This window comes from Apteryx rowi, unplaced genomic scaffold, assembly GCF_003343035.1.
Source record: "Apteryx rowi isolate R43461 unplaced genomic scaffold, aptRow1 scaffold_404, whole genome shotgun sequence".
NCBI classification, from domain to species: Eukaryota; Metazoa; Chordata; class Aves; order Apterygiformes; family Apterygidae; genus Apteryx; species Apteryx rowi.
This window is the reverse complement of record NW_020450572.1, coordinates 819,382-846,847: the sequence shown is the minus strand read 5'-3', so window position 1 is coordinate 846,847 and position 27,466 is coordinate 819,382. Positions and strand designations below refer to the sequence as shown.

At 35.8% G+C, this 27,466-nt stretch overlaps 1 protein-coding gene across 6 annotated transcripts in view; it reads left to right on the top strand.

The window, feature by feature from the left end:
- The window catches only part of TRAPPC10 (trafficking protein particle complex 10), a 45,637-nt gene that overhangs the window by 10,506 nt on the left and 7,665 nt on the right, over positions 1 to 27,466 (top strand). For 5 of the 6 annotated variants that reach the window (XM_026075471.1, XM_026075467.1, XM_026075469.1 and 2 more), the window contains exons 2-18: positions 400 to 481; positions 1,160 to 1,295; positions 2,381 to 2,577; positions 4,239 to 4,434; positions 5,537 to 5,648; positions 6,697 to 6,944; positions 8,748 to 8,918; positions 10,985 to 11,099; positions 12,284 to 12,360; positions 14,597 to 14,688; positions 15,869 to 16,009; positions 18,197 to 18,309; positions 19,400 to 19,914; positions 23,192 to 23,333; positions 24,479 to 24,637; positions 25,789 to 26,018; positions 27,258 to 27,358. In XM_026075471.1, the coding sequence (XP_025931256.1) occupies positions 468 to 481; positions 1,160 to 1,295; positions 2,381 to 2,577; positions 4,239 to 4,434; positions 5,537 to 5,648; positions 6,697 to 6,944; positions 8,748 to 8,918; positions 10,985 to 11,099; positions 12,284 to 12,360; positions 14,597 to 14,688; positions 15,869 to 16,009; positions 18,197 to 18,309; positions 19,400 to 19,914; positions 23,192 to 23,333; positions 24,479 to 24,637; positions 25,789 to 26,018; positions 27,258 to 27,358 (2,759 nt within the window). In that variant the 5' untranslated portion in view covers positions 400 to 467. The remainder of the gene's footprint in view (positions 1 to 399; positions 482 to 1,159; positions 1,296 to 2,380; positions 2,578 to 4,238; positions 4,435 to 5,536; positions 5,649 to 6,696; positions 6,945 to 8,747; positions 8,919 to 10,984; positions 11,100 to 12,283; positions 12,361 to 14,596; positions 14,689 to 15,868; positions 16,010 to 18,196; positions 18,310 to 19,399; positions 19,915 to 23,191; positions 23,334 to 24,478; positions 24,638 to 25,788; positions 26,019 to 27,257; positions 27,359 to 27,466) is intronic. The other variant, XM_026075468.1, reaches the window with a different exon arrangement.

Sequence of the window (27,466 nt, the reverse complement as noted above, 5' to 3'; positions counted from 1 at the left end):
GTCAGCTTGCTTTCAAATATGTCTGACAAAGCACCTTGTTCCTGAGTCTACCATCTCTGCTCAAAGATACTGATATCCATCAGAAGAACCTATCTCCCTCTCATGTTCTTTCTGCACCCTAAAGAACAGAATTTAAGGGCTGGTATTGGTAGGTTGCTGATAATACATATTCTATCTATTTTTATACATAGTTACTCCAGTGGTGTTCAGATTTAATGCAGTTGCTCACAACCTGTGAGTTGTCTCAGCGCACGAGCATGGTACAAAGCCCAGTGCTAGACTTTGCTTTCCATGTAGTGTACAAAATAGCATCTTGTTTATTGAAACAAACTATAGTATAATTTATTTTTTTAATGTAATTTGTATATAGTATAATAAGTGAATGTCTTTAACTCTTAGGTGCTGGAGATCAGAATTTATTTACCTCCCTATATCCTACGCTTTCTCAGCAGCTTCCAAGAGAACCCATGGAATGGAGGAGGTAAATTTTAGTTTTCTTCCATAATACTTGATGCGTGTTACTAGACTTGGAAAAGTATCTATTTGTGATGCCCTAAGAAGTTCTTACCATAAATTGAGTTGAATATGGCAACTCAGTTGAGGAAAGAAGACCTTAGTCGTGGTAATCAAATGTGGTGCACTTGAGGACAAAAATTTCCATATTTCAGCTATGCTGAACTTCACTTAAAGAGAAGTTGGGGTTTTGTTTGTTTGTTTTTGATATACGGCTTGTGCTTCAGGCAGTCATGTTCTGAAAGTAGCAGGCTGGTTTTTTTGTTGTTGTTTTGAGAATATAGACAGAATTTAAATAGATGTAATTTCCTGCAAAAGGTTCAGTGACACTTTTCTGGTGGAAAAACTGTTTGGGAATTTTTTTAATTTTGGAATTTTTCTACTTTTGGAGGACTTAGAGATGCAGAACATTCTTTTAATGAAAGCTGGAAGCTTCTAGGTCCTGTTCTTGCTGAAAGAGTTTCTACTGTATTTCAAGTGGCATCTAATTTTAGTTAACTTTATACAAATCAGGTGGCAATAAGCATAGTTAGTGAGCTTCCAATGCCACAATATTTCAGTTTATTCTTCACCAAAATTCATTTTCATTCTTGCATTTTGCTACATAAATTTCTCATTCACTATCTCTGCTTTTAAAATTCTTCAGGTCTTATGGCCGTGCTCCGAAGATGATTCATCTGGAATCTAACTTTGTTCAATTTAAAGAGGAGCTACTACCCAAAGAGGGGAATAAGGCTCTTCTGACCTTTCCCTTTCTTCATATTTATTGGACAGAATGTTGTGTAAGTATTAGGAAAACATCAAGAAAAATGGAATACTCTGATTTAAAAATGAAGTTGTTTTGACTTTCTACTTGACCTCTGTGGTATTTTCCATTTGCTTTTCATGATTATTTGAACAATCAAGTCCATGTTGCATAAGCATTGCATACTTAGTATGTTGGAAGTTTTGTCAACTTTAGTACTTCTTACCATAAGTGATATTTGTTTGTAATGGTGCTTGACACTGAAAGGACATGCTTTTGAAAAACCAATCTTCAGTGCTTTGGCACAAAAAACCCAAGATCTAACAGTGTTACTGCAGTAGCGCAGCACACATGCTTCATAGTATGAAAATATGATCAGATCATTTCAGTTATGATCTACTGACCACATTAAACCTAAATATACATATATTTTTAATTTGTCCTCTATATGTGTCTGGTATTAGTACAGGTCAGCAATCTAAACTGGGCAAGATTTGGAATGTCTTAATGCTGTTTATCTGCAGGTCACTGCTTGGTGGTTGTCTTCTGTTATGAATTAATTACACAGTTAAAGAACAAAGGTGACATCTCTGTGTGACCAATCAAAGCTATCAAGAACAACCTTAAGAGTTTTCTGAATTGAACTATTTTTAAAAAAAACTGAAAGCCAAAAAAGTGCCAAGCAATAAGAAAGACTTGTGTGGGTTTTTTTGGTTGTAATAACTTTAAGCAGTTTAAGATTTTGGCAGTGTTAGAAGGCTTAAATGTCACAGTTCTGTTTCAATGTGAGAACAGAATGGCTAAGCTTTGTAATTTCAAAGTGGGTTATGTTGTAAAGATTAAGAATGTATAAACTAAAAGAATTTAAGAATTTAAAAATCTTTATTTCAGTAATTTAAAGAATTGCAGTATACCAAATTCTAAAGTATATATGCTGTTAACCAGAATACTAGGGATAAAAGAAACTGAAAAGCTATAATCTTACCATACTTGGACTCATTTGACTTCATATCTTCACTAATTCCATTTGATACTCCTCTATTTTTCTTCTGTTGGAACAAAATTTAGCTTTTGAAATTGTTCAGAGTATCTGTTTTGATGATTCACCGCTTCTTATCCCAGGACACAGAAGTGTACAAAGCTACAGTCAAGGATGACATCACCAAGTGGCAGAACGTTCTCAAAGCTCACAGCTCAGTGGACTGGCTAATTGTAGTAGTTGAGAGTGATGCCAAGAAAAAGAACAAAACAAACATCCTTCCCCGAACCTCTATAGTAGATAAAATAAGAAATGACTTCTGTAACAAACAAAGTGACAGGTAAGGATTCTTTTACTTGCAAACATTTTAACCTTTGACTAGCTTGCTGATTAAAAATTCAGTTCCCTGTATAACAGGATCCTAGGTCATTTAAGGACCTTCCGTTCCAGCATTCACACTGATGGTACCATTAAGCCTATGTTTTAGAGATGATGGACACAAGCAATAAAGGGAAATTTTTGTTTTCAGTTGCTCTTGGAGTAGTGATTGCTTTGAATGTGTTGCAGAAACCTTTCAAGTATACTGAAACCTCCTTCTGGTTAAGAGGCAGAGTTAAGGCAAAAAGCATAGTAACAATCTGTTTTTAGAACAACTTTTTTTGGTATGTTTAGGTGCTTGTAAAAAATATTACCGGAATTACAGGTAGTTGGAATGAGGTGGGAGGGGAATATGAAGCCAATAAGGACTTTTTTTTTGCCACTGTGCTTTCTATCTCTTATTTAATCAGCTTTGCACTACAAAGTGCCTCAAATCCAGTTTCTTCAGCTAGTTTTATTCTAAGGAAAATAATAATGAACATATGAAACCATTCCTGCTTTTATTAGAAGCCAACAGAATAGAGAAATTTTAATCTGAAACCAGCTCTAATACATATGTTTTTCCTTCTTCCAAAACATTGAACAAAATGTATTCCACATTTTTCCTTTATCTCAAAAATTAACTTTAAATGGAAGACTTTCCCCATAAGAATGAATGACAAGATAAGCATTTGAAGTTAAAAGGGTAGATGAAAGCACTTGTACCTTAGTGTAAGCTGACAGTGACTGGCAAGTCATCATGTTAGAACATGCTGTACATTGGCAGCACTTTCTTTGTATCTAGACAGCGTAGGTATATTACAGTATTGGCAAATAGTTTGAACAACGCTTATTCAGTTCATTTTGATTTCTAACTGATTGGCTCTATTTAAACATTTTGCAGTAGGATAAGATGATTTTTCTAACTAGAAATGGAGTTCTGCCTGGATGAAGGATTTTCCTGTCTTTAGAGACATTTATTCTTCCTTTTTTGTGTGTGTATGGGGGGGAAGGAGGGTAGAAAAACTAAGGAAGGAAATTATTGCAAGTAAGACTTATTTGTGARTTGATGTGGTCTGTTAAGTGCTTATTTCAAAAAAGCAGTGGGAGTTCTAACATATAGGATGTGTAAAATAAGTTGGCATCTTGCAAGAATATACTATGGAGAATAATTTTAAATGACATATGAAAGGTTGACTATATGTGGTCTAATGGATCTTGATTTCCATCTAGCATAATCCTTGCCAGGAGTAATTATAGTTACTGTTCTAATTGCATTTCTAAGCAGATTTTTTTTCCTTGCATAGCTACAGCTTTGCCTGTGTTTAAGTAATTGAAATAATGTAGTCATTATTTGCTTTTAAAAAAAGTAAACATTTACAATATCCATTTGGTGGAAAACACTTAAAGCTTCTTTCCATCTGAGTATGTTAAGGCTGTGATACTGTTTATGCAGAAGAAAAAAAGTCACTGACCTTGGGGTGTGTGTGTTGTTTTGTTATCAGTTAATGTTGACTGAAAAGCCAAGTTTTGTCCACTGTGAATACTGTCAGGTGTGCACAGTATTCAGATGTGTATTTATATATGAATTTTATGTCTTATCCCCTCCTCCCCCAAAAATAATTTTAATCAATCTCTTTACAGGTGTGTGGTACTTTCTGACCCTTTGAAAGACTCTTCCCGTTCTCAGGAATCTTGGAATGCCTTCCTGACCAAACTCAGGACACTGCTTCTCATGTCTTTTACCAAAAACTTAGGCAAGTTTGAAGATGACATGAGAACTTTGAGAGAGAAAAGGACTGAGCCAGGCTGGAGCTTCTGCGAGTATTTCATGGTCCAGGTATGAGTCTCTTTTTGAAGAACAAAGTGCTTGAGTCCTAGTTTGAATAATGGCATTTTTTGTTGGCTGTTTTTCTGTGTGGGTTCTTTTGATATTCTATTTATTCTTTGGAGGGAAAAAAAGATAAACTGGTATGAAAGCAGCATTTTTCAGATCTTCCTTGCAGCAGGTTTGTGTTACACTGACAAGCCTGAAAAGATTCTGTACTGAGTTACAAAGTTTTACGAACCTAGACTGCAGCAAACACAAAAGGTGTCTATAAAGTGTTTTAGTAGTTGCTCTTGAATGTTGGATACATGTTCTATTATTGTGACTCCGCAAAGACACTCAAACTTGTTATTGCTATGTAATGTGAATATTACTATGCTTTCTTTGCTTAGATTAATATCAGTATGCGTGGAGATTCTCTACAGAGGATTACTTCAAAACAGACTTTTCTCTGAAAGCAATGTCCTTAAATTGCAGATTTTTATGCTTCTGAATATGTCTTGTTTTAGCTGATGTAGAGAAAAACAAGATATTCTTGAGCAATGGAACTGAAAATCTTGATTCCTTTGGATTTGTCTGGTGCCTGTACAGTTCATTTCTCCTCACTAGTTCATCTCATCTTCATGTCTCCTTTGACTTCATGCACTGCCTCTTACATGTGATATATCCACATCCCTCAAACTTTTTCCACCAGCAACTTTGACTCCCTTCTCTGTGTTTAACTGAAACTTTGTTGATGCTGTAACTGCTGCCCTCACAGTGTAATCAGAAAGAACAAGTTATAACTATTATGGAAGATGAGGTTTCAGCAATTTTTTTGAAACCCAAACTTTTAATAGATTTATCAACAGTATCTTGTAGTGATTTAGGATCTGGATACACAGCAGAAATTACTGGATTTAGGTATATGACTGTAGCTTCCTTTGTGAGCTTTCTTCTGTTAGAAAGAAATGATGCATCAGTTACAATGACAAATTAGCCTGTATGTGTGAGCACTGGAAGGGGGGAGAAATAGAAAAAGTACTTCCTGGATTTGTGTGTGGATGGAGGCAGATTTTAATACAAAACATGACTAATGCTTAACATGCTGTTTGTGTTACTTGTTTGTCAAAAGGAAGAACTGGCCTTTGTCTTTGAGATGCTGCAGCAATTTGAGGATGCGCTAGTGCAGTATGATGAACTGGATGCCTTGTTTTCTCAGTACGTTGTCAACTTTGGGGCTGGTGGTAAGTGTCCTAAACTGGTAAATAAATGTTAACTGTATTAGTTTCTATGCTATGCTTCTACTAAAACAACCCAGTGCTTTGAGTACCATGTATGTGGGAGTAGAARGATTGTAACTTACAGCTGAAATGTTCTGGGAGTTTGCACTACCTCAGGCTCTTGTGTTATGCTGTATACAGACTCATGTGTTTATCAGTTGTATTCACCTGATGTTTTGTTTTTTTGTCTCTGAGGCTTAAAAGTAATTTTTAATGAAAATTTGCATTTTGTTCTTATTTGGTGATTGTTACAAATGGAACCCTGAACCTGTGATTACCTAAGCATCGATTTGGCTGGGATACAGTTGCTGTTCTCACAGCTCACTGCTAAGTTATTAAATAAAAAGCTTCCTGAATAAATAGATCTGGGTTTTCTTTAAATTACAAGAGAAGTTTCATTCAGTTTCATAGTGATTACCAAATATGTGCTTATCTGCACTGCAGAAGATTTTATTTAACTTCAAGAAAAATTACTGTGCAAAAAGTATCAAATAATTAGCAACTGTGCTTTACTGAACTAAAGCATGCGTTATATAACAACAGCTTGAGTAAGGTACTTGTTATAATTATACTAAAATTCTAGTGCTGGAATAATTGCAGTGAAATATATTTGTCCTGATTGAACCTGAGGCCATGCCTGAAAGTGAGGGCACATCTATCATTGAAGGCTGAGTAAGAAATACTGAAGTAGATAAAGCTTATTTGTTTTGAGCTTCAGGTAGGCTTAATTTCTGAGAAATGCACTATAAAGTGGTGGCCACTATATTAATAACAAACGTGCAGTTAAGACAAAGTGTACTTGAGGTTTGAATGTTATGAAATTCAGATTTGCTCTTAGTTATACAAGTATTTGGGGGGGGGGGCTTTTTTTTTTTTAGTCAAGTCACTAAGCTTGTCGTATAGATAAGTGACTTGAGAAAGAATAATCTAGCTTCCAACCTCTGGGGTGAGAGAAAAGAGGCTTTGATTTAAAGCAGTGATTGATTCTTGGATGTTAACTCTGTTTACTTAGATGGTGCAAATTGGCTGACTTTTTTTTGCCAGCCAGTGAGGAGCTGGAATGGATTAATTCTCCGAAAACCAATAGATATGGAGAAGAGAGAGCTAATTCAGAATCAAGAAGCTACTCTACTGGACTTGCGTAGTTACCTATTTTCTCGCCAGTGCACATTATTAATCTTCCTGCAGAGACCCTGGGAGGTTTCCCAGCGAGCACTGGAGCTCCTTCACAACTGTGTGCAAGAACTCAAGCTATTAGAAGTGAGTCAGTGCAATATATTCCATTATTTATATGATTTTATCCCAATATGACCTAACAAGATTTTGTTAAGTTTAGGTATTGCTGACCAGAACTCACTAAGCATGGCTATGAGTTATCAAAATGATGCTGTAATAGCAGATGTTTCAGATTGTTACAGGGTTAAAACTGAATGTTTTATCATGAGGATGTCTTTGGAAAGGAATTTAGAGACATCTCATCCCATCTGAAAAACAAACCTATATTTAGAGTATTCTGGTTTTCACCTGGAAAGTTAACTTCTTATTTGGAGGCTGGTAGGTAATCTGTCTGCTTCTTTCCTGAATTTATTACTGATCTCTTGAACTTCCAGTAACTTAAATCTATGTACAGTGTTATATTGAAGAAAATTAGGACAGGGTGTTTAAATATCTTGACATTGAGACTAAGTAGTAACAAAATGCAGTTCAGCACTATAAACAGTATCTAAAGTAGTGCTTCTTACTGCCATGTCAGTTGGTCACTGTTTTGACCACCTTTTGTGGTTCATAATTGATGATTACTTTTGGTGCCAACTAATGCTCCCCAGTGTTTTGCATGTGTCTCTAGCTATCTCATCCTATCAGAATAAAAGGAATAGACAGAAAAAGTGACTGAACTTGGAGCTTTTTGTCATGTTGCATGCCTCCAAGTTTTTTTTAATGTTTTAGCTTCTGATGGTGTTTTTTAATCTTCTGAACAGGCTTTCTAAAGGATGTTGTATTCTAATCTTCCCCTGTGTATGACCAAGATAGATATTAATTGAAATACATCTTTAAGAACAACATAATGTCCATCAGAATATTTCTGGACTTCACTTTGTGACTCATGCATGTCCTTAATCCTGTGGGTTTATGGTTCTCTGTTAGTATTATCTGTGCTGTTACAATAGTAACTGCTAACTTTTGTCTGCTTAAGATACTGAGTAGTGAGTTCCATGCGTTAATGTGCTGCATTTAAAAACAGAAAATCTACTTCAGATTTGTTACCTTTTTAAATGACACCTTCATGTATTCTAAAATGGACTTGAAATTCCCCTACATAATAGTTTATATGTACATGTGTGTATATGGGTTTCAAGACTTTCATTGTCTTCCCCCTCCCCAAATTTTTTTGCATTGTCTATGAACAAAATTTTGAGACACCATTATTCTGATTGTGTTCCAAATCTTTAGTTATATTGATCTTTATTGTGTTTCTTGGACTATTCTGGTGYTAAACTCTCCTCCCTTCTCCCACTGTGTCCCATCTGATAAGCCCTTCTTGGTCTTTATCTCCATTTTTAATTAGTTATCCATGGCAGATGTCCTGTCCTTTTATTGACAAGCTCATTGCTGTGAAGGACACTTACAGTCTTAGACTCATTTCCCTCTATTGTTTTTTTTTTTTTAATCTGCTTCATAGTATACTTCTGATTTTTGTATTAGTTAGGTCAGATGAATCCTTATAAAAGTATTATATCTATAGAATTTTTTTTCTGTCTTTGCTTTCCTTAGGATTATTTTCTAGCTTTTTGGAAACTTTTTCAGTACTAGTATCTATTAGTTGTCTCTTCCTTTGCTTTCATCCTGGTGAGTGCATCAGATCTAATTAGCACGATCGCTGTTCAGTTGCTTAGCCAACCTTGCTTTATGAACTAATTTATATATATTATTTGGGAGGGAGTGAACAGTTAACCTATTTTTGTGTAATCTTAGAATAAGCTGGTCTAAGATGGTCTGTTATGTTGTATCAAGAAAAGTATTTTGCTGAAGTATTTTCTGATCTGACTAATGTTTATTTTCCAGTTAATGTTGTCTGTTCGTCTTCAGGTCTCTGTTCCTCCTGGAGCACTGGATTGTTGGGTATTTTTGAGTTGTTTGGAAGTCTTACAAAGAATAGAAGGCTGCTGTGATAGGGCTCAAATAGATGCAAATGTTTCCCACACAGTTGGTTTATGGAGCTATGCCACTGAGAAGGTGAGCAAATGATATGTTGCAGTTGTAGCATTATAATTTTGAAGTGGACCACTTGTTTCTGTGGAACAGATTTTACACTTTTTTGTGAAACTTTAATACGTGCTTCTCTATATTATCTTCACTCTGTTCTAGGTGAGGCATCCAGGTTTGTCTTCTGTTTCTCCACACGCAGATGAGGCTGGGGAATTAGTGTGCTCAGCTCTTTAGAGGAGTGATGGATAGGAAGAAATATTTCATGTCATTATACTGTGCACCCCTCACCCCCCCCTCCATTCGATAAAGATGTGCTAATTAAAATCCAAAATAGTTCCAAACTCTCACAGTCCCTGTGAACTGAGAGAAGGAGCATCTATTTCAGTTATAACAGGAGAAGCCGAACAGATGTGGATGCATTCACCATTCTAAATCTTTTTTTTTTATTCCAGAACATTGGAGACTACAGCAATCTGTTTACATAGTTCATTATTTCTTCAGTATATTATTATGGCAGTAATAGGCATCTAACTTTACTGAAGATGTTAGCCTTGCAGGCTTGTGGAAGAAGCAAGCAWGTAATAACTTAGAATTTCTCACTTACCTCCCCTTAGTATAACCTGTGGAAAAAGTCCTTACTGAAAGCTGTAAAGTGCCATTTTCAGTTTGATTAAGCCCCTTCCCAAATTATATAAATTATAACATTTTCAAGTTTCACTTCTTCTGTCTTTATAAGAGAGCTAGTGTCTAAAGCTGCTATTACTTTCAGCTGTTGAAAAATAGATGATAAGAAGCTGCGGAAACTACTGAAAATAGTGTACTGTGGTCTTGGTGGATTTATCTGAAGAAAGTCAGTATAAGCTCATCCTCTTGTTTGCATATCCTGTAGAATATTTGCAAATATTTTAATCATAATTTGTTTATATTTCAGTAAACTTCAGAATCGTCTACTGAGCATTGGAAGCCCTTTACTTAAATATTACAAAAGCATAGAAAGAGTCATCCTTTTAAAAAAAAAAAAAAAAAAAAAAAAAAAAGGGGAAGGAGGGTGAAGGGACTCCCCCTCCCCCAAAGATCACAATAAAGGAAGCAAGGAAAATGTTTAAAGCGGTGATGGGTGCATCAGATTCTTCACATGTTGCTTGTGTATTTTTAAAGAAGCTCTGCGCTTAGGTTGGGAATGTGTCAGAAGAGCTGTGGAGGGAAGCAACAAAGGGTAAAGAGAAAAAGTATAAGATAATGGGTAGGAGAAAGATGGAATGGAGTGAATGAAATAAATTTAGGAAATAGTGACAAAATGAAGTGGAATTAAAAAAAGAAATAGATAATGGCCACACACATTTTAGATGTAGAGTAGTATGGCAAGCTGAGACCTTTTTATTTAAAAAGGAAGGTTTTACCTTGGTAACTGAATTATGAGTTACCAAATGACCAGCAGAACTGATCTGCATTAAGATGGGGTATATTTATACTTCTGGGTATAAAGCATACCAGCTGTGGTCCAGAAAGAGTTTTATGGTAGCTGTGTGTATTACACAGCTTTAACACTGTTAGCTGTGCTGATCATCTGTTTTTCAAGAAGGTTTTCATCTGGAATACAATCCTTCAGGTGAATTTGCAAGCTTACCTAGTGTACTGGAGACTGCATATCCTGATTATACGGTTTTCAAACTTGTGTACTGAAATACAGATGCAGTTTCAAGAAACTTCTTTGGCAGTTACTGCCAAATATCTCAAGCTTTCTCTGTGTAATATATGGAGAAATAGAAGGATTTATTCTGTTTTAATGTTCTGCATGAAGGGGTTTGTGTGTGTGTGTATATATATGTATGTCAATAACTTTTATTATGTGCATTTTAATTCTTAATAAAATTAATTTCTACTTCTTAAGCGAGAACCACAGTAACTTTTGAAAGGTTCTCCATCCTCTTCCCAAGAAGCAACTTTTAATACACATTTTACATAAGCAGTACAATATGACAGCAGTATTTCCCATGGAAATATCTTGTATAGTAGGAATGGTGTGGCAGAAAAAAGGAGTTTTATATTGATTTCATAGCCTATCAAAAACAAGCATCTGGTTTCTATTTTAGCTAAAATCTCTGGGCTATCTGTGTGGACTTGCATCAGAGAAGGGACCCAATTCAGAAGATCTTAACAGAACTGTCGATCTGTTAGCAGGGTTGGGAGCAGAACGTCCTGAAACAGGTACTACTAGGACTGTATGCATGCTTTCTAATAACTGACATTGTCTTAAGTGCCTGGCATATAAATACATCAGTGGGGATAATAGTTCTGTGGATGGTTTTATATCCATAGGGATACTTAAACTCCCTAAACTTGTAAGAGAGGCAGCGTGTGTCCAGTACTTGGAGAAGTTAGCAGTGTCTCTCTCTACTGTTGCAAGTATAAGTTTTTCTAATAATGCTGCATTTGCCAGCATTGAGGTAAATAATCTTGAACAGTACTGTTTTTCAATAATATGTTTTTAAGGCTTGTCTGAAAGTATTAAGACTAAAACTGTTTGGAAAGAATTGAAAGATCCTTGATCTTATGCAAATAGATAATCTGCAACTGGAGCTACAAAATGATATTACTTGAGTGGCTGAACAGTCCAGTTTATTTACTGGTTCTGGGCTTTTGTGTCACTCACAAAGCTATTTCTGAAGGGAAGAAACTTTCAGTTGTTCACTATGGTAGAACAATTAGTGTCTTAGAAGTATTAGCCTACAGGCTGACATTTAACCTGCTATTGCAGGTAGAATGATACCTGAATTTTAATTCAGGGCTATAATATTTATTGTATATTTGTTTAAAATGCAGGCTTTTTTCTTTTAGAAGTATTGGCACATATTTGGGATGATAAGGATTTTTAAATTGAGCAAATTACTCCAGAAAAAAAATCTGGTCTTGCTAACCATTTTCCATTGAAATGCACTGTTTAATGTAATAAAATGTCTTTAAAGCATAGTAAGCTTCTGTGATACTGTTTTATGAATCCAGTTGTAGCGGGTTGTGAGAATATAACCCTTGCCAAATATGGTGGAGTATTTCAATACAATTGTGTGTGTTGGTAGGTTGAATTGGTGATGCAGTGAATGTTGTGAAATGCTATGGGGAGAAGTTTGTATAGTTGCTGTACTCCTGCTTGCCTTTAGCCTGCTATGCTGAATATATCTCACACGCACACCAAAAAAAGTGAAATAGCCTTTCTTCATCCCACTTTAGAATGTGGGAAAGAAACTCATGATCTGTCTTTGTGTTGGTGACATTTCCCACATAAGATTAGTTTTAGGTTGTATTCTCCCACTAAATCCACTAACGTGAAGGGGGGGTGTGTGTTAAAACAGGAATGTATTTGTGACACCTCTTGTTCTCCTTTTTTTCTGAAGCCAACACCTCACAGAGCCCTTATAAGAAACTTAAAGAGGCCTTATCGTCTGTAGAAGCATTTGAAAAACACTACTTAGTAAGTATAGTTTGGGGATATTTACTTTATAGATTGATTAGGGCCAAATTTTCCAAACCTGAAAAGTTAATGTTAAAAGTATAAATCTGTATTTTGATATCCAGAGTTATTGCTTGCTTAATGTCTGAACACACCAAATCTAATTTGTTGTGTGACTGGAACCCCATATTGGGCCTCAAGTTTGACGTTTTTGGGTTTACTTTAATGTTTACTATTACAGGGCTGGAGGTTATTATCTCTAAGTATGTATGCTCAGCTATTAAAAAAGATGATGTTTTGGCAACCGTATTTTGCAATCCCAAATTCATCAGTTATTTACATTTTCCCCAGAAGTATATTGATGTGTCAATTCAGCATCCTTTCAAACAGTTTTTAGACTTTCATTTTGCAATGAGTGTTATGTGACTTAGGTTCTACCACTGAATTTCGTATCTGAACTATGGGACATCTGTGGATATTGGGGTTGGAGCTGCCACAGATTGCTGAAAGATTAAAAATCTCAGTGCACATTAATACGTGTGTTATTTCCTGGCAGTTCCCTTACTGTGGAGTCATTGTAATGATCTTCTGGTTATTTTTATAGAAGATGTGGGGGTTTTGTTGTTTTTGTTTTTTAATCTGTCATAAGAGGGTTTTTTATAAATACACATACGTGTGTATGTATGTATATATAGAAAACTTTTTTATCTGAAATTTCATATAATTGCACTACTGGCCCTAAAGTTTCCTAGTGAAAAGATGGAGGAAAATTGAGCAATTGTTTAAATGTGAAAATCAGGTGGTGCTTATATTTACAAAGTTATTAAGAGAAAAATTCTCAGAAGATTTGGTCTGGGAATATTAGATTTCACTTGTACACTTTATTTCTTGATGAAACTGGTTGGATGGGTAGACCAAAACTAAGATTTTGGAATTGCTAGCTGCTCTTACATGTTCAGTTCAAACTTGCACCTGCAGACCTCTAGGTTCAGCAATATCTTCCAAAACTGAAGGAATTTTAAGTGAGGTCTATGGAGCTTGCTACTGATGGAATTCCCATTTCTGTTCATGCTTCTGACTGCACTCCTATGCAGCAGAAATTCAGATAAGAAAAGACCAGATACACTAGAAGAGACTGTTTCCTACCTAGTTGTTGTATAAGTATATAAAATTTATACACATTTTATCTGTTTATTCAGTGAAGGAAAACGTAGAACTAAAACTTCCAGATGCAACTAAGATATCTGTTTGCATTTAAAATTTTGATGAGTCTGCATAGTAAAGTGTAGCTCTTACCAAATGTTGAAAGCAAGGAGTTTTGAAAGCTTTGTCTTCATTCGGTGACTAGTGTTGTGCAGCAACTTCAGTATCTTTTGTAAGACTGGCAAATCATATACAAGTGTGTTGGCTTGTGCCTTAATTTTAGAGGTATGTGGTTATTCATGTGTATGTAACTGGCATCTGAAACTACAAACTTTGAAAAAGAGCTGCTATTATAAGCTTAGGGCAAGTTAAGGAAGATGGCATGTAGATAGTGGCTGCGTGAGAAATTAAGCTTAGATGGCAGTGAAGCTTCAACTCAAATTGCATAACTTCAAGGAAAATTCCATAAATGTTTGAGAAAATACTTAGTCTGACTGTAGCTTGATATTTAGCATTTAATTTTATGTTGACATATTGCTTTTACTTAAACAAGAAACTTGCATATGTTTGAGAATAATATTACATGCAGCCTTAGTGAAAGAATCATGTTCCATGTTTTGTATGTAGTTACTTTTTTTTTTTTTTTGCAAAGCATTAATTGTGAGTCTCTATGACAAACTCTCTAACAAGGTGCTAGACATGATACACTGTAGTGTATCCTGAAATGATGCACTTACGCTAACCTGTAATGGTAGAGTAATGGGATGCAGTCATTGAGAAATAGTCAGGAGTATTCAAGTATAAGAAATTATTTGAAACCACATCTAATTTATTTTTGTGGGTTTCAGTTGCCTCATGACATTTTTAACAGGCTTTTTCTTCTACTATTTATAATATAGGTATGGGAGGATGACCAACTATATAAAAAGCAAAGCTGACTTGTTGCAAACTTTTCAAAAGTGTGTGTTGGAGCAGGGATGAAATCTAAGAAGTGACTCATTCTGGTCATTTGGTTGCAATAATTTAGTTACTGGTTGTGGATTTCTGTGTGAAATACCGTATAACTACTAAAAATATGTAACTAGCTTACAATTATTTATTTTCTTTTAAACAGGATCTGTCCCATGCCACCATTGAAATGTACACAAATATTGGAAGAATTCGCTCAGCTAAGCTTGTTGGAAAGGACTTGGCAGAGTTTTATATGTAAATGAATCTTTCAGATGTCTTAAATGCATTAGTTTTGAAAAGTTTGACTGTAAACTGAGGAAAATAAACTATATTTTAAAAGGAATTCTTAACAGTATTTCTGTGAAAACTTATCCTAAGCTTCAGGCTGTTTTACACCTGAAAATTAGAATACCAGCAATCTTTTTATATCAAACTATAATTCTCACCTCATAATTTAGTGCTCTTTAAGTATCCTATGTTTTTCAGTTTGATCCTTTCTTCTACTGGGAAGAAAAGGGCAATGAGGGAAGAGAGTGGGAGGGATAGCCTTACATTTATTGTAAGGTGCTATCTAATGTGGTTTCTGACTTTTATAGCATATCAAAGGTTTTATATATACACATACATACATGTGTGTGTGTATATATATGTATGTATGGTTTTTTTTTTGCGGCTACTCAGATTCCTATTTGAGGTTACGATTGCAAAATTTTTTGTGTGTTTCCCCCACTGTGAAAGTTAGTGGGTTTGGGGTTTTTTTGCTCATTTCCAAAGATATTTTCTGTGTTTAACTTTACTGTTGAATTCAATTGAAGGATCCTGGTGCATTGGCTTTCTGTTTTTTATTTAAAAGAACTTGAGGGTAATGAGTGTTTTGGGGTCCTCTTATGTTAGGACGTGCTTCTCCTGTAGGTTCACTAAGCCAGTCTAGCTTCTAGCTACAATGGATCCTCCTAAATTAACTTAAATTTTTGGCTGAGGGGATAAGATTAAGTTTAAAGACTATCTTGGAATGATTGTACAGTAATAAAATGATGCTTTTATTAAAGCATTTTCCTGCTTTAAAATTGTTGAGTAAGCATGTTTTTAGTTAACTGTCAGAAGTGTTTGAGATGGCTGTATATGAAAATGCATTTGTGTGAGGTAGACTCACCTCAGTTGCTTTAATTTATGGTAGATCTGTATATCAAGTCTTTCACTGACATGGTGTATTTAGACTAATTGCAGTTCTACTTAAGTGAACTATGTAAAGATTGGTCAAGTTGCTGATCTGCTACCAGCAAAATGAGTAGCATAATGGTTCACTGGATTTTGTTTGTATTCTTATGCAGTTTTACTCTTTCATCACCGTTTTTAAAAAATATATATATAGAAGGTTTTCATGGCCACAAAGGTTCTTATATCATTCTGTACTCTTATTTCTTTCTTTTTAAAGGAGGAAGAAAGGTCCACAGAAAGCAGAGGTCTATCTTCAAGGAGCACTGAAAACTTACCTTGCTGAGGGCTGGGCATTGCTTGTCACACATACGAGAAAACAATTAGCAGAATGTCAGAAACAGCTTGGGCAAATAGAAAAGTATCCTCTAAAAGACAGAGCCAGAAAATCAAGACTGGAAAAAATGATACTTCTGCTTCTTTTCTGACATGTATTTAATTTTTATTTAAGAGTAGAGACTGCCAAACATAAGACAGCTAGTTATTTCTAGTTTTTGTTGTTGCTGCTCATTAGGAGAGAGTTGGTTGTAGTTTTTTGTAGTTGTCGTTTTGGGGTGGGTTTTTTTGTTTTTTCAACATGTTGTTCACTTCAACCCTTTTACAGGTGGTGGGTGCTCTCCAATTTTAAATATGCCTAGGCTCTAGAGAGAGCAGGTGCAATGTGGATAGTGTGAAGTTCTTCATAAGCTCAGAAAATAAGTTTTGTTTGTTTGCATTTAGTTATCACAAGAGTCTGTAGTGATTGTTTTTCCCTTTTGGTAAATGTGGCATTTTTGCCTATATCAAGGAGCTTAATTTCTGAGCTTTCTTTCTATAACTGCTGCTACCTTATTCCTGTATCTGACCTGGCAGGGACTCTTCTGGCATTCATAATGGTAACGTTTTCCAGAAGTTAAAACACAGGCTTGGAAGATGAAGGGTTTTTTTATTATTATTTATTTCTGGCTTTGATCTCTGCTTTGTATGGGTGAGCTTATTTTTAAGTTGTATAAAAGCTCTTTGCTCAGTTTTCCGTGCGCAAATGAAATCTTATGTGTAAATGCTGTATGAATGCACGCTGATATGTGGTAGTTTGAGAGAATGATTTGGCCCAATCCTGAAGTTTGGCAGACTTCAAATTCTTCACTTTATTCTCTGCATTATTTTCACACACAAACTCTGTCCACTATAAGTGTATTTTTTTAACATTAAATCTATGTCTGTGTTGCTGTCCTCTTGCTAAAAAAAAAAAAAAGGACCGTCTACTGACTGGCCTTGGGTACTTCATTGTATTCATTGTGGCATCAGAAACAGGTGCAACTTCAGTTCTGCTTTTTTGTTTTAGCCTAATACGTTGTTGCCTAAATCTAGTAGCTAACTTAAGTAATGTGGTTCTAATCTGAACTGTATGTTGAGCGCAGGATATTGCGTGTTATGGCAAAACCAGCAAATTTTGATATTTCTTGACATTTAGGGGGAAAAAAGAGTACTGCTTTCATTGATGCTGTAGCTTTAAATGAAATTCCTCTAGGTGTTTCAACCTGGGATGGTCTGCTTAACAGAGAATGCTTTCTGCAGGACAGTTCTTGTGTAAACTGCAAGGAAGGATTCAGCTTTCTTAGTGGTCCTTCTGGCTAAAAAAGTGTAGGTTTTTATTTGCTTGAAAGCTCACATTTTAGTCTCTTCTAAGTGACAGTACTAGAGATCTTACTGTAACTGAAAATCAGTTGTGTGTGTGTGGTGGGGTTGTTTTGTTTGTTTTTAAACATTAGACTTAAGCATTTTAAATGTCTGGCTTCTTTTAAAAATTCGAACCCCTCAAAATTCGAACCCCTCAAAATTCGAACCCCTCAAAATTCGAACCCCTCAAAATTCGAACCCCTCAAAATTCGAACCCCTNAAAATTCGAACCCCTCAAAATTCGAACCCCTCAAAATTCGAACCCCTCAAAATTCGAACCCCTCAAAATTCGAACCCCTCAAAATTCGAACCCCTCAAATTTTTTTGCTTCAGTACAGATGTTTTTAAAAATGCTGAACCAGTAGTATTGTAGTCTTAACTAAATATTTAAATGAGCATTTGTATCCCCAGCACTTGAGTATAAAGAATGCCTTATGACTTGGTTATGGCAAATGGTACTGTAATAGCTGGCAGATTCTCAGCAAGCTGATAGGGCACACCAGTAAATTAGAATGTAATCAAATACTAAAGTTACTTAATTTTAAATGCTGGGTAGCCTAAAGCAACACATTGGGGCTTAACTTACATGCTGCATGTATCTGTTGTCAAATAATGAATTTTCAATGCTTGGTAATCTTTTTAGACATAAAAAAAAGATTGTTCAGGTTAAACAGGTCTTTTTTAGAAGGTCTGCTGAAAAGTAAAGATTCTGCAATATTCTCAGGTGATAGTAAATCTTTCATTGTTTCTTTCCCAATGGAAAATTCTGATGATGATAAAAGCAGGTCTTGTATCACAGATTAGAAAATCAGTGCTTGAACTGTCTCATTTTCAGTCAGACTTCTGAAATGTTGTATGTTTCTACCTCATGTTTCCTTAACTTTGTTAGTTATCTTCAAACGAGCAGCCTTTTAGCCAGTGATAATCACTTAACAGAAGATGAACGCAAACGCTTCTGCCAAGAAATTCTAGATTTTGCCAATCAGCAAGCAGAGAGTCAAGGTGAGTCTGGCTCTTTAATATGTAAAGTTCAAGTTGCTGTAATCTGATCTACAAGTAAATTAAGTTTTTTTTTTTTTTTTTTTTTTTCCCCCCTGATTGGATTCCCTACTTCTTGTACAACTTCTGAACCAACATGGTTATTTTCCTGTCATCTCCAGAACATTCATAAAATATTTGAAATATTTGTAAATATTTATTTGATATAAATGGAAGATGAAAGGGTAATTAACAGTTTTATTCTGAATACCAGAAAGCCTTTGTTCTCCCTTCCCTATCTGTTTCTCTGCTTGGATGGCTCAAAATTTATCTTCTGCCTTTTTCAATTCCTAACTTACCTTTGTTCCTGCATTGCTCTAGCAGCTCTGCGATCATGCCATTTCTTCTTCTGCTGTTAAATCTCTTCCTGCAGCTTATTATTTTGACAACTTTCCTTTTCCCTCTGTTCTTCCCTCTACTTCAGCAGTATTTTGTCCTCAAAAATTGGTCATAATTCAATTTCATACTGAGTATGTTTTGTAGCTCTGAAGACTTATTTTTTATGTAACTTTTTTGTGATGAATGGACATACCATAAGGAATATGTTATTTTCGGCTTGCTTCTTGTACTGTTTTTGGTACTGCTAGCAGTATTGTTTTTTGAAAACTGCTTGTATGGTAAAGATGATGGCTCAAGGTACCTGTTTGGTCATTAGTTTCATAAACTTGTATTTGCTGTTAGTTTATGTGGGAAGTTTGTCACTTTATGGTACTGTGCTCATTTACAACACTTTAAGTAGTAGTGAAACGTTAAACTTCCATGTAGATATCTCTTCAGTTAGTCCTTTTAATAGCCTAAATAGTAATAAAAATTCTAGTAGGTGACCTGAATTGTCAGAAAAAACTCTCAGCATCATAAGTCTCTTATGTTTCTATGCAAGATAAAACTTAAAATAGTGAAGTGTTGATTTGTGAAAGGATATGTTGTGAAAAGATTTGAAAGTTGTTGATCTGATTAATTTTAGGGATTAATACTTTGAAACTTTTTTAAGAAAATAGATTTGCTGATGTTTAGTAGCATTACAGAAGAATAAAATCTGTTTTTATCTTTCCAGGTCAAAAGGTTATACTGTCTATGCACTCCTTTGCGCAGTTGAAAACTCTACATTTTGACCCTCCAAATGCTGTTGTCCATGTGGGTGGAAAGTTGTCTGTTGAGCTGACTTTGCTGAGCCAAATGCCCATCCCGGTCCAAGTGGATCAGATTGCCATCTATGTTCACTTCAACATTGAGAAAAATAGTTACAGAAAAACAGCCGAGTGGCTCACTAAGCACAAAACTTCCAATGGTGTTATCAACTTTCCAAATGAGGTTGCAGGCTTTCCTTTGTCGAGAAACAACTTGCCAGCACTGGAGTTATATGAAATGTATGAACGAAGTCCCTCTGATAACTCTTTGAACACAACAGGAATTATCTGCAAAAATGTGCACATGCTACTACGAAGGCAGGAGAGCAGCACCTCTTTGGATATACCCTCAGGGGTGACTCTAGAAGATGGGGCTCACATGTTAAAATGTAATGACTTAATACTGGAACCAGGGATCAATAAAATATCTTTCAAAACTCAGGTATGTTTTTATAATTGAGTCAGCGTAGCACGCAAGAGAAGAATTAAAAGCACTTGCTAAAGAAGAGCATAGCACTGACAAGCGGTATCTGTATTGCTTCCTCTTACAGCTTTGATGCTGTTCCCGTTGTGGCTTTCTCTTTGTTCTAGATCTTAATTTCTCTTGAAGCGGTGCAGTTGTTYGTGTATTGGTAACTCTTCTATTTGCAGTCATTAGAATCAGATTTCCAAAACTTATTTTAAAATACCTACTTGATTATTGCTGCCAAAAATAAAACCAATAAGTTCACATACAACATATTGTACTGCTCATCAAGTTACTTTCTTCAAAATAATGTTCAAGATATTTGATGGGAATGTATTTTCTAGCCTTTAGTAAGTGAATATATAATTCAATTTGGTTGATAGTATGCTTTTTCACTGTAGAGAATGGTAGAATATATTTTGTTTAGCAGCTATAGTAAACCTGCATGTAAGAAAGTTGACAAAATTGAATTGAACTTTGAGTGCATGAATCTAGTTGATTGCTCATGCAAATCTCCTCTTTCCTGTGGCAGCAAGTCCGTATGTTCTTGCATTTCCATTCATTATGGAAGATTAAGATGAATAGTGGAGGCAAATACCTGTGAAAACAGGGAGTAAGTGTCTAAATGCCACCCTTGGAAAATGGAGTTAGAGATCTGCTTCTGCCATGTAGTGTTGTTATGAACCTCCTGCAAGTGCCTACTTGAATGTGCTTTCTGGTTCAGCTTAATCTTTTGAAGTAGTGTTTGTTTTTGTTTTTTTTCCTCTCTCCCCTTCTCCTCCCCAGCAAACTAAGCGCTCCCAATAGCTGCTGAAATTGCTGAAGTGTGTGAGGACAGTATTGGTCAGGAATTCTAGTAGTAATGTAGTGTGAGCATAAGGAATGATTGCACAGTAACTGGAAATCAGCAGACTCTGAGTACCAGTCCTGATTTTTACCACTTAATTATGTGGCCTTGTGCTTTGCTGTTCTGTTTTTATTATTACTAGAGAAATGGGGAAAGGCATGTACCTGATGACTTAGTTCTAGGAGCTGAAATGCCAAGTATTTTCAGAAGTGAGACTTCAGCATCTGTTTGGAATTCTAGCAGTAGGAGATTTTGGCCTCAATTATCTTTTCATTCTCTTTTTTTTTTTKGGGGGGGGAGATTAACATCTGTCTTCCTCCTCTGTAACCATTTGTAGGGAGGTATCTAGTAGAGTTCAATACTACAGTAATGAACTTCAGTGTAGAGAGAACTTAAGTGAGAAAATTCTGAGGAACTCAGTGTTGCATCTGAAGGATTAACAAGAGATGAGACAGCACAATGAGGAATGTAACAGCTGTACCATAGCTGCTTCATTTTCTGAGCATTATCCATCCTATATATTGAAAGGGGTATGGATTCTGTGAAGAAAAAAATGCATTTTTTGGTCATATATGTTATATGCCTGCTACCTTTGCATTTTCTAATTGCTTTAAAGTTAACTTTGATCCCTTTTATGAAACTAATTTTGAAATGAGACTCTAGATGTCTGCTTTTGATGACCAAAAATTGATAGCTTAGCAGTGCTGGCCAGGAGGTTTCTTTCAGCCTTCTTAGCATATTTTAGGGGTTCCATTTCAGAGATTTTAACTTTCTCCTTTTTTATTCTTAATTTCCATCTTGCTGTAGAACTTTTAGTCTGAAGCTGGATGAAGTTTCTGCAGGTTGACATGCTCTGCCTTTCTCTTCCTCCAGCAGTGGGGCAGAAAGCACTAGAGATGTGCTTCTTTACAGGTGTAGGCTCTTGTGGAGCCTGTGTGCACAGCAGGTATCTCAAGAAGGAGGTTCAGTTCAAGCCCCTCTTGACACAATGTGAATTGGCAGTCATGCCATTTGAACTATCAGTCTACTGGCCTCACTCTTTCAGGTTTCTAATTCTCTCGAAGGATTTAATGGGATTTGGAGATGTTAGAGGTCTGGCTGCAGATGTAGTATTTTGTAAAATAAATGTGTCTGTAGAATCGAATCTTAAGTGAACCTTACTATGTCACTTCTGAATTACATAGCTGTCCAGAGAATAGAATTTTTTTTTTCTAAATTTTGCTGGAATAATGCTTAATTGCACTGCTTCCACAGAAAGAGGAATGACTGTGCTCCTGAGATGCAAAGGGAATTGATTCCTTCTGTAGATCTTAGGCTGATGAACAGCATTACTTATGCTAACTGACAGTGACCTTCCAAATTTAATCCCTTTCATTGTGTGTGTTCAAGCTTTACAACAGATGATAAAGTATTATTTAAGTTCTTCAGGCTAGTATTCCCATCGCATGTTGATGTTTAAATGATGTATGTATGAAAGACTTCACAGGTGCTTTTCCATTTAGAAGGCATTCAAGGGATGAAACTTAGTGACTATAATTTCAAAATACATAATGCTGAATTTCAGTCGCATTTGCTTGTAAATAACTGTATATAAGTGAAGCTTGAATGTTATGCCATTCCAGCTGTTTTCCCTACCCTTTAATCCTGTTCTTTGGGTTTAATTCTGCCCAGCATCAACATTTACATGCTACTAGTGACACTTGATAAAGTGGCGCATGGAAAAAGAAAGCATTGTCCATTCCGTTGCAGTAATAGCCAAGAGCAGATAGAATCAAGAATAAATATACTAGCAGATGATAATGCTATAGTTTTGCTTCTTATCATATTGTTATCTAAAAACATCTAGAATACCATATTAAGAGTAAGGGAAGAGTTTGAAGTAAAATGTGTAGTACTTTTGGAAATCACTTGCATTAAGGCTGGAGCAGAAGCGTATGAAATCGATAGGCTTGTCATGAGCTGAAGGCTGTGCCTTACACAAATGTAGTATCTTATGAATGTCAGCCAAATAAGCACTTTGCTGCTGCTTGCTAAATATCATTTTGGTAGCTAATAAATATAATTACATTTTAATGTGTGTGGCGCTTGGAGGAAAACAAACACCCAAAGAACAGCAGCTTGTCAGGGTAGTTACGGTATTAGTTACTCTGATTATTGGTATGTGTGAATTAACATGACACTTGTTCTTGAATCAGTCAGCACTCTAGAGCTTGTATCTTAATGGGGGAAAAGGTGATCCTTGGTGGAAAATCTTGTCACTTATTCCCAGAATGATTGTTTGCTTTTATTAATTAAAACAAAGTATCTAATAGAAATGAACTGAGAAACTTGCTTCTCTTTCAGTAGAGGGTTTGCTCTAAAAGTACTGGCTAAATAGAAAAATCCTTTCAAATGTTTTCTCCCAAGGCCAGAGAACCTGGGACATACACGCTCAGGCAACTGTGCACTTCAGTGGGAAAAGTACAGTTTGTCCTTCTTCATATTTACCCAATTGTACAGTATGATGTGTATTCTCAGGAGCCCCAGCTAAAAGTGGAACCAATGACTGGTACGTACAGTTGTTACACTGCAGTTGTATTGATGATCTTTTCTCACAGGAGTAGATAAAATGTTTTTCATCTTTAATTTTATTCAGGATTGTTTTGGCTTGCTCTTAATTTTGAGCTAGAAGTTTATTTTAAACTCTTATTTTTCAAGTTATCAATCAAGTATGCTGTGTCAGTGATAGATAGTATTCAACAACTAATTTCAGCGTTTAGCTCAAATTTGAAGAAGTAGTGTCACTTAAATATCAGGCATGAATTGGCCTCCTACACAGATTAGGAGGAGTGAATATTTAAATTCATCATTGACTGAACTTCTTATTGGCTAGTTTTGTGACACTGCAGTGTCTTTGGTACTTAAAAAAAAAAAAATAATAATAATAAAGTCACGAGAAATGAGTTCCTCTTCTAGAGGTGATAACCTAAAATTTTAAAATCAGTGCTGAGTGCATCCATTGCGTTTGTGGACAGTTGAGCACTATGTGTTGTAGCATTTGTTACAGTGTATAAACTGAAGTTAATAGTGATTTGATTTTCAAGTTATAAATTGAGGTAGATGAGGAGCTGATAGGCATTCTATGGAACCATCCCAGTTATGGGCATTGCATTGTGTGGCAAAGGAAGGCCAGGCATACTGGGGAGAGGGGAGCTAATCAAATTAGCTACCCCTGTAAAATTGATGGTTGTGATTCAGATCTCTGAGAATTTGTGTACATATTGGCGTTCTAATAATCTTGGTTATGTAAATACAGCCTGTGGGTATGACTGGCATCATAGGTGCAGAAATACAAAGCTGTCCACAACCTGCAGAACTTAAACTTGGCAATATCTTTCACTGAGTTCTGTGCTGCTGGAGACAGCACAGAATGTACTGTGTCATGCACAGTATGTGAGCCAGCTAATCTAAACCTAGCTCAGATGCAATCAGCATGCAGAAACAGGTGGTTTCAAGTCAAGTGACTGAAATTAACTCTTGGATGGCTTAACATGTTGCATAACATCAAAACCCAAAACTTCTAAGTTACCCTAATGTAATGAGAAATTGCCTGGGAATATTTGCTTGTAAATGCTTGCTAGCAAACGTTAGCATGTTGAAACCATCTAATAAGGACTATTGGAATACATTAACAATTTTGCTTTTTTCCTTCAGATAGCCTTTTGGCTGGCATTCCACAGAAGGTGAAATTCACAGTAATTACTGGCCATTACAACATGAAGAGTGGAGATGCTTTGCAGCTCAGTAACGCTGATGCCATGCCTGTTCTGTACAATCCAGAGATCAAGGCAGTCATCTATTCCAACACAAGGGGTAAGCAATAGAGTGAAAATTAATACTCTTTAACAATCCAAAAGTTCAGTAATCCTGAAGTAAAGCTGTAGCTATTAGTATGAAGAACACTGACACTGTCTCTTTCAGTAGCCATTATTAACTGAAGTTATTTAGGGACTTGCCGGTCAGCACTTCAGTGCAAGAAAGGTCTTTAAACTTTCACCTCTAGTAAAGCAATAGCATGAACTTTCAGCAAACAGCTGAACAATTTTCACTTTCATGGGTGAAGGTCAATAGGTATGGAGAGGAAGTAGCTTTTGAGGTGAGCATCTTTTGTGATTTCCAAGTGAATTGTGATGATCTTCTGTTCCTATGCAGGCTGTGTTTTAACTAGACTACTGTAAAGTAATCTAGGTAGGTTTTTACTTAGTGCTCTGTGTAAATAAAGTATTTTCTTGAGATAGAGCTTCATTTTAAACAGATGACATCCTAGTTCTCTTTTTTTTTCCTGTGCTTGGGTTCTGTATTGTCTTCTCAGTTGCTCAAGTGTACCGTAATTTTTACATAAATGGAGAGAGCAGTGTTAATAGACTTAAAGTTGAGATTAATTAAAATAGACTCTACAGAGGCATCCTGTATGTAGTATTTTAAAGATATATGATTACTAATCAAAAATAGTGATATGTGTGTTTTCAGTAAGTGGTAAGTTTGTTTGAAGTGAAAAGGAACTGTGAGACTAAGAAGCTACAGGATGATGTAAAAACTGCAATGTGTGTCAGATGATAGACTAAAGTAGCTCTTTACCTACTTTGAAGCTTGGTATCAGATTGTTGTCTTTGGCGCTTTCTTGAATATTGGAAGGGACTACTACACTGAATGTGTTGGTTACCTTCCTGCAGTCTTTGAGATGGATAGAGCATTGTCAGTGGGAAATTGTGAACAGCAGTGGTATTGAAGATGTGAAGGTTATAGCTCGTGTGAGGAGATTAATGTGGAGTTAGGTAATGTGGTTTCTGGTTGCTGGTTTTGCAAGCGTGGAGGTCTTGCCAGTAGATGCTTATGGTACCACCTATTTTCTATTGCGTTTAGCTCTTCAGGCTAATTTTTTTTACTTAATTACAGATTAAAATGAAAATTGGGAAGGGATGAACAGTTTTAAACCATTTTTTCCCCATTCTACAAAACTATAGAAAAGATCTCAGAATCGTCATTAAGGATTCAGTCTTCTGAAAAGATCACGAGCATCAGTTTGCCAGTGACTCCTGCATATCATGTGATTGAGTTTGAACTAGAAGTCATATATTTGCCATCAACCCCAGAATCTGCAGTGGAGAGAGAAAATACTGTAAATAAAGAAGCTCACAGGAAAAACAAAGAGAAACAGAAACCAGACAACCGCATGGCTACTGTTGACCAAAAAGTAAGGTGATATTTGACCTTGAGATTGATTTGATCACAAGGGCATGCACTCAAAATATAAATTGTGGTGATGAGGGAACTGGTTGCATAGAAATGACTTTCTCTTAAAGGTTATAAATGCAAAAATCATACCAGATGTTTATAAATGTAAAGAATACATGAGCAAAAATATGCTTTTAGTATATGGCCAACTGTTCTCCTGGTTAGCCCTCTTAAGAGTTTTGATTAGCCCTCTTAAGAGTTTTGGTGTTGTAGCGCTCACAGTTTGTTTAGGATGAAGGATACTCCTGTCTTTTTGAAAGTTGGAATGGTGTCTTTAAAAGTGCCATGAATGAGATCCTCCCTTCTGACTTATGGGAAGGATATTTCTTCCACTTGTAGAGCATCTGTACACTGTACTTGAGCAATACAGTATAGGGTTTCAAGCTGCCACATTCCATAGTTGGAGGTAAGTTTTCTTCTTAATTTTTGCTATGGAGGGTGAATAAAATGAGCAACCTAAAGATGCTATTCAGTTAACAGCAAAATGAACTTGGAATCATCACCTTTCACAGGGTTACACCTTGCTAAAATTGATTGAAGTGCACTGCCTTATATCCTTGTGTGTGAAGAATGGGGTGAAGATGTATAGCTATAAGCTGGCATTCCTAGAACTAAAACGCTACTAAAACATGCAATCTTTCTCTGCCTATAAAAAAAAGTTACTTAGTGTGCATGCTTTAGAGTTAGAAGCAATGGCACCATTCAGTTAAGGTGAAATTCTTTAGTTAAGCATGCTGCTTAAAGCTGAAACAAATATATGTTTAATATATATAAATTAATGTTAAGCTTGTATTTAATGTAGTTTACTATATAAGTAGAGTGTGTGTATGCATGTATATATGTATTATATTTCAGTAATAAGTCTTAATCGAAATTTATTTTATACTGACATTTTATCCAATTTTAGCATTAGGGTACTATCAGTATTGTCACTGTCCTCTTTTCTTTCTTGTATTCACCTTCCTATCTATTTTTGACATTTGTGTTCTTCAGAACTAGATATGGTCAGTTTCCACAGAAAAGTTTCTTCTAGACTTCATACTAGCTCACAAGAAAACGAAAGACTAGTGTTCTGTCAGATGTGTTTTTGACCCCCTGCCCCCCACACCCACTTTGGATGCATTAGATCTAGACACTTATTGAGGAAAAGAAAACTATTATGCCCATGACTAAGAACTGTGTTCCTTTTTCCCTTTAGGTAACCATTGATTGTCCTTGGTCAATTTACTCCACTATTATCGCATTAACATTCTGCATACCTTTTAATGCCAAGCATTCCTTATTGTCAGCTGGCAAGCGGTAATGTATTCATTAAATATTTATTGTTTCTTTCCTCTTACAAAGTGTGGAGGTGGAATTTCATAAGTAATATTTCTAGTCAGCCTGTCTTTTTTTTTTTTTTTTTTT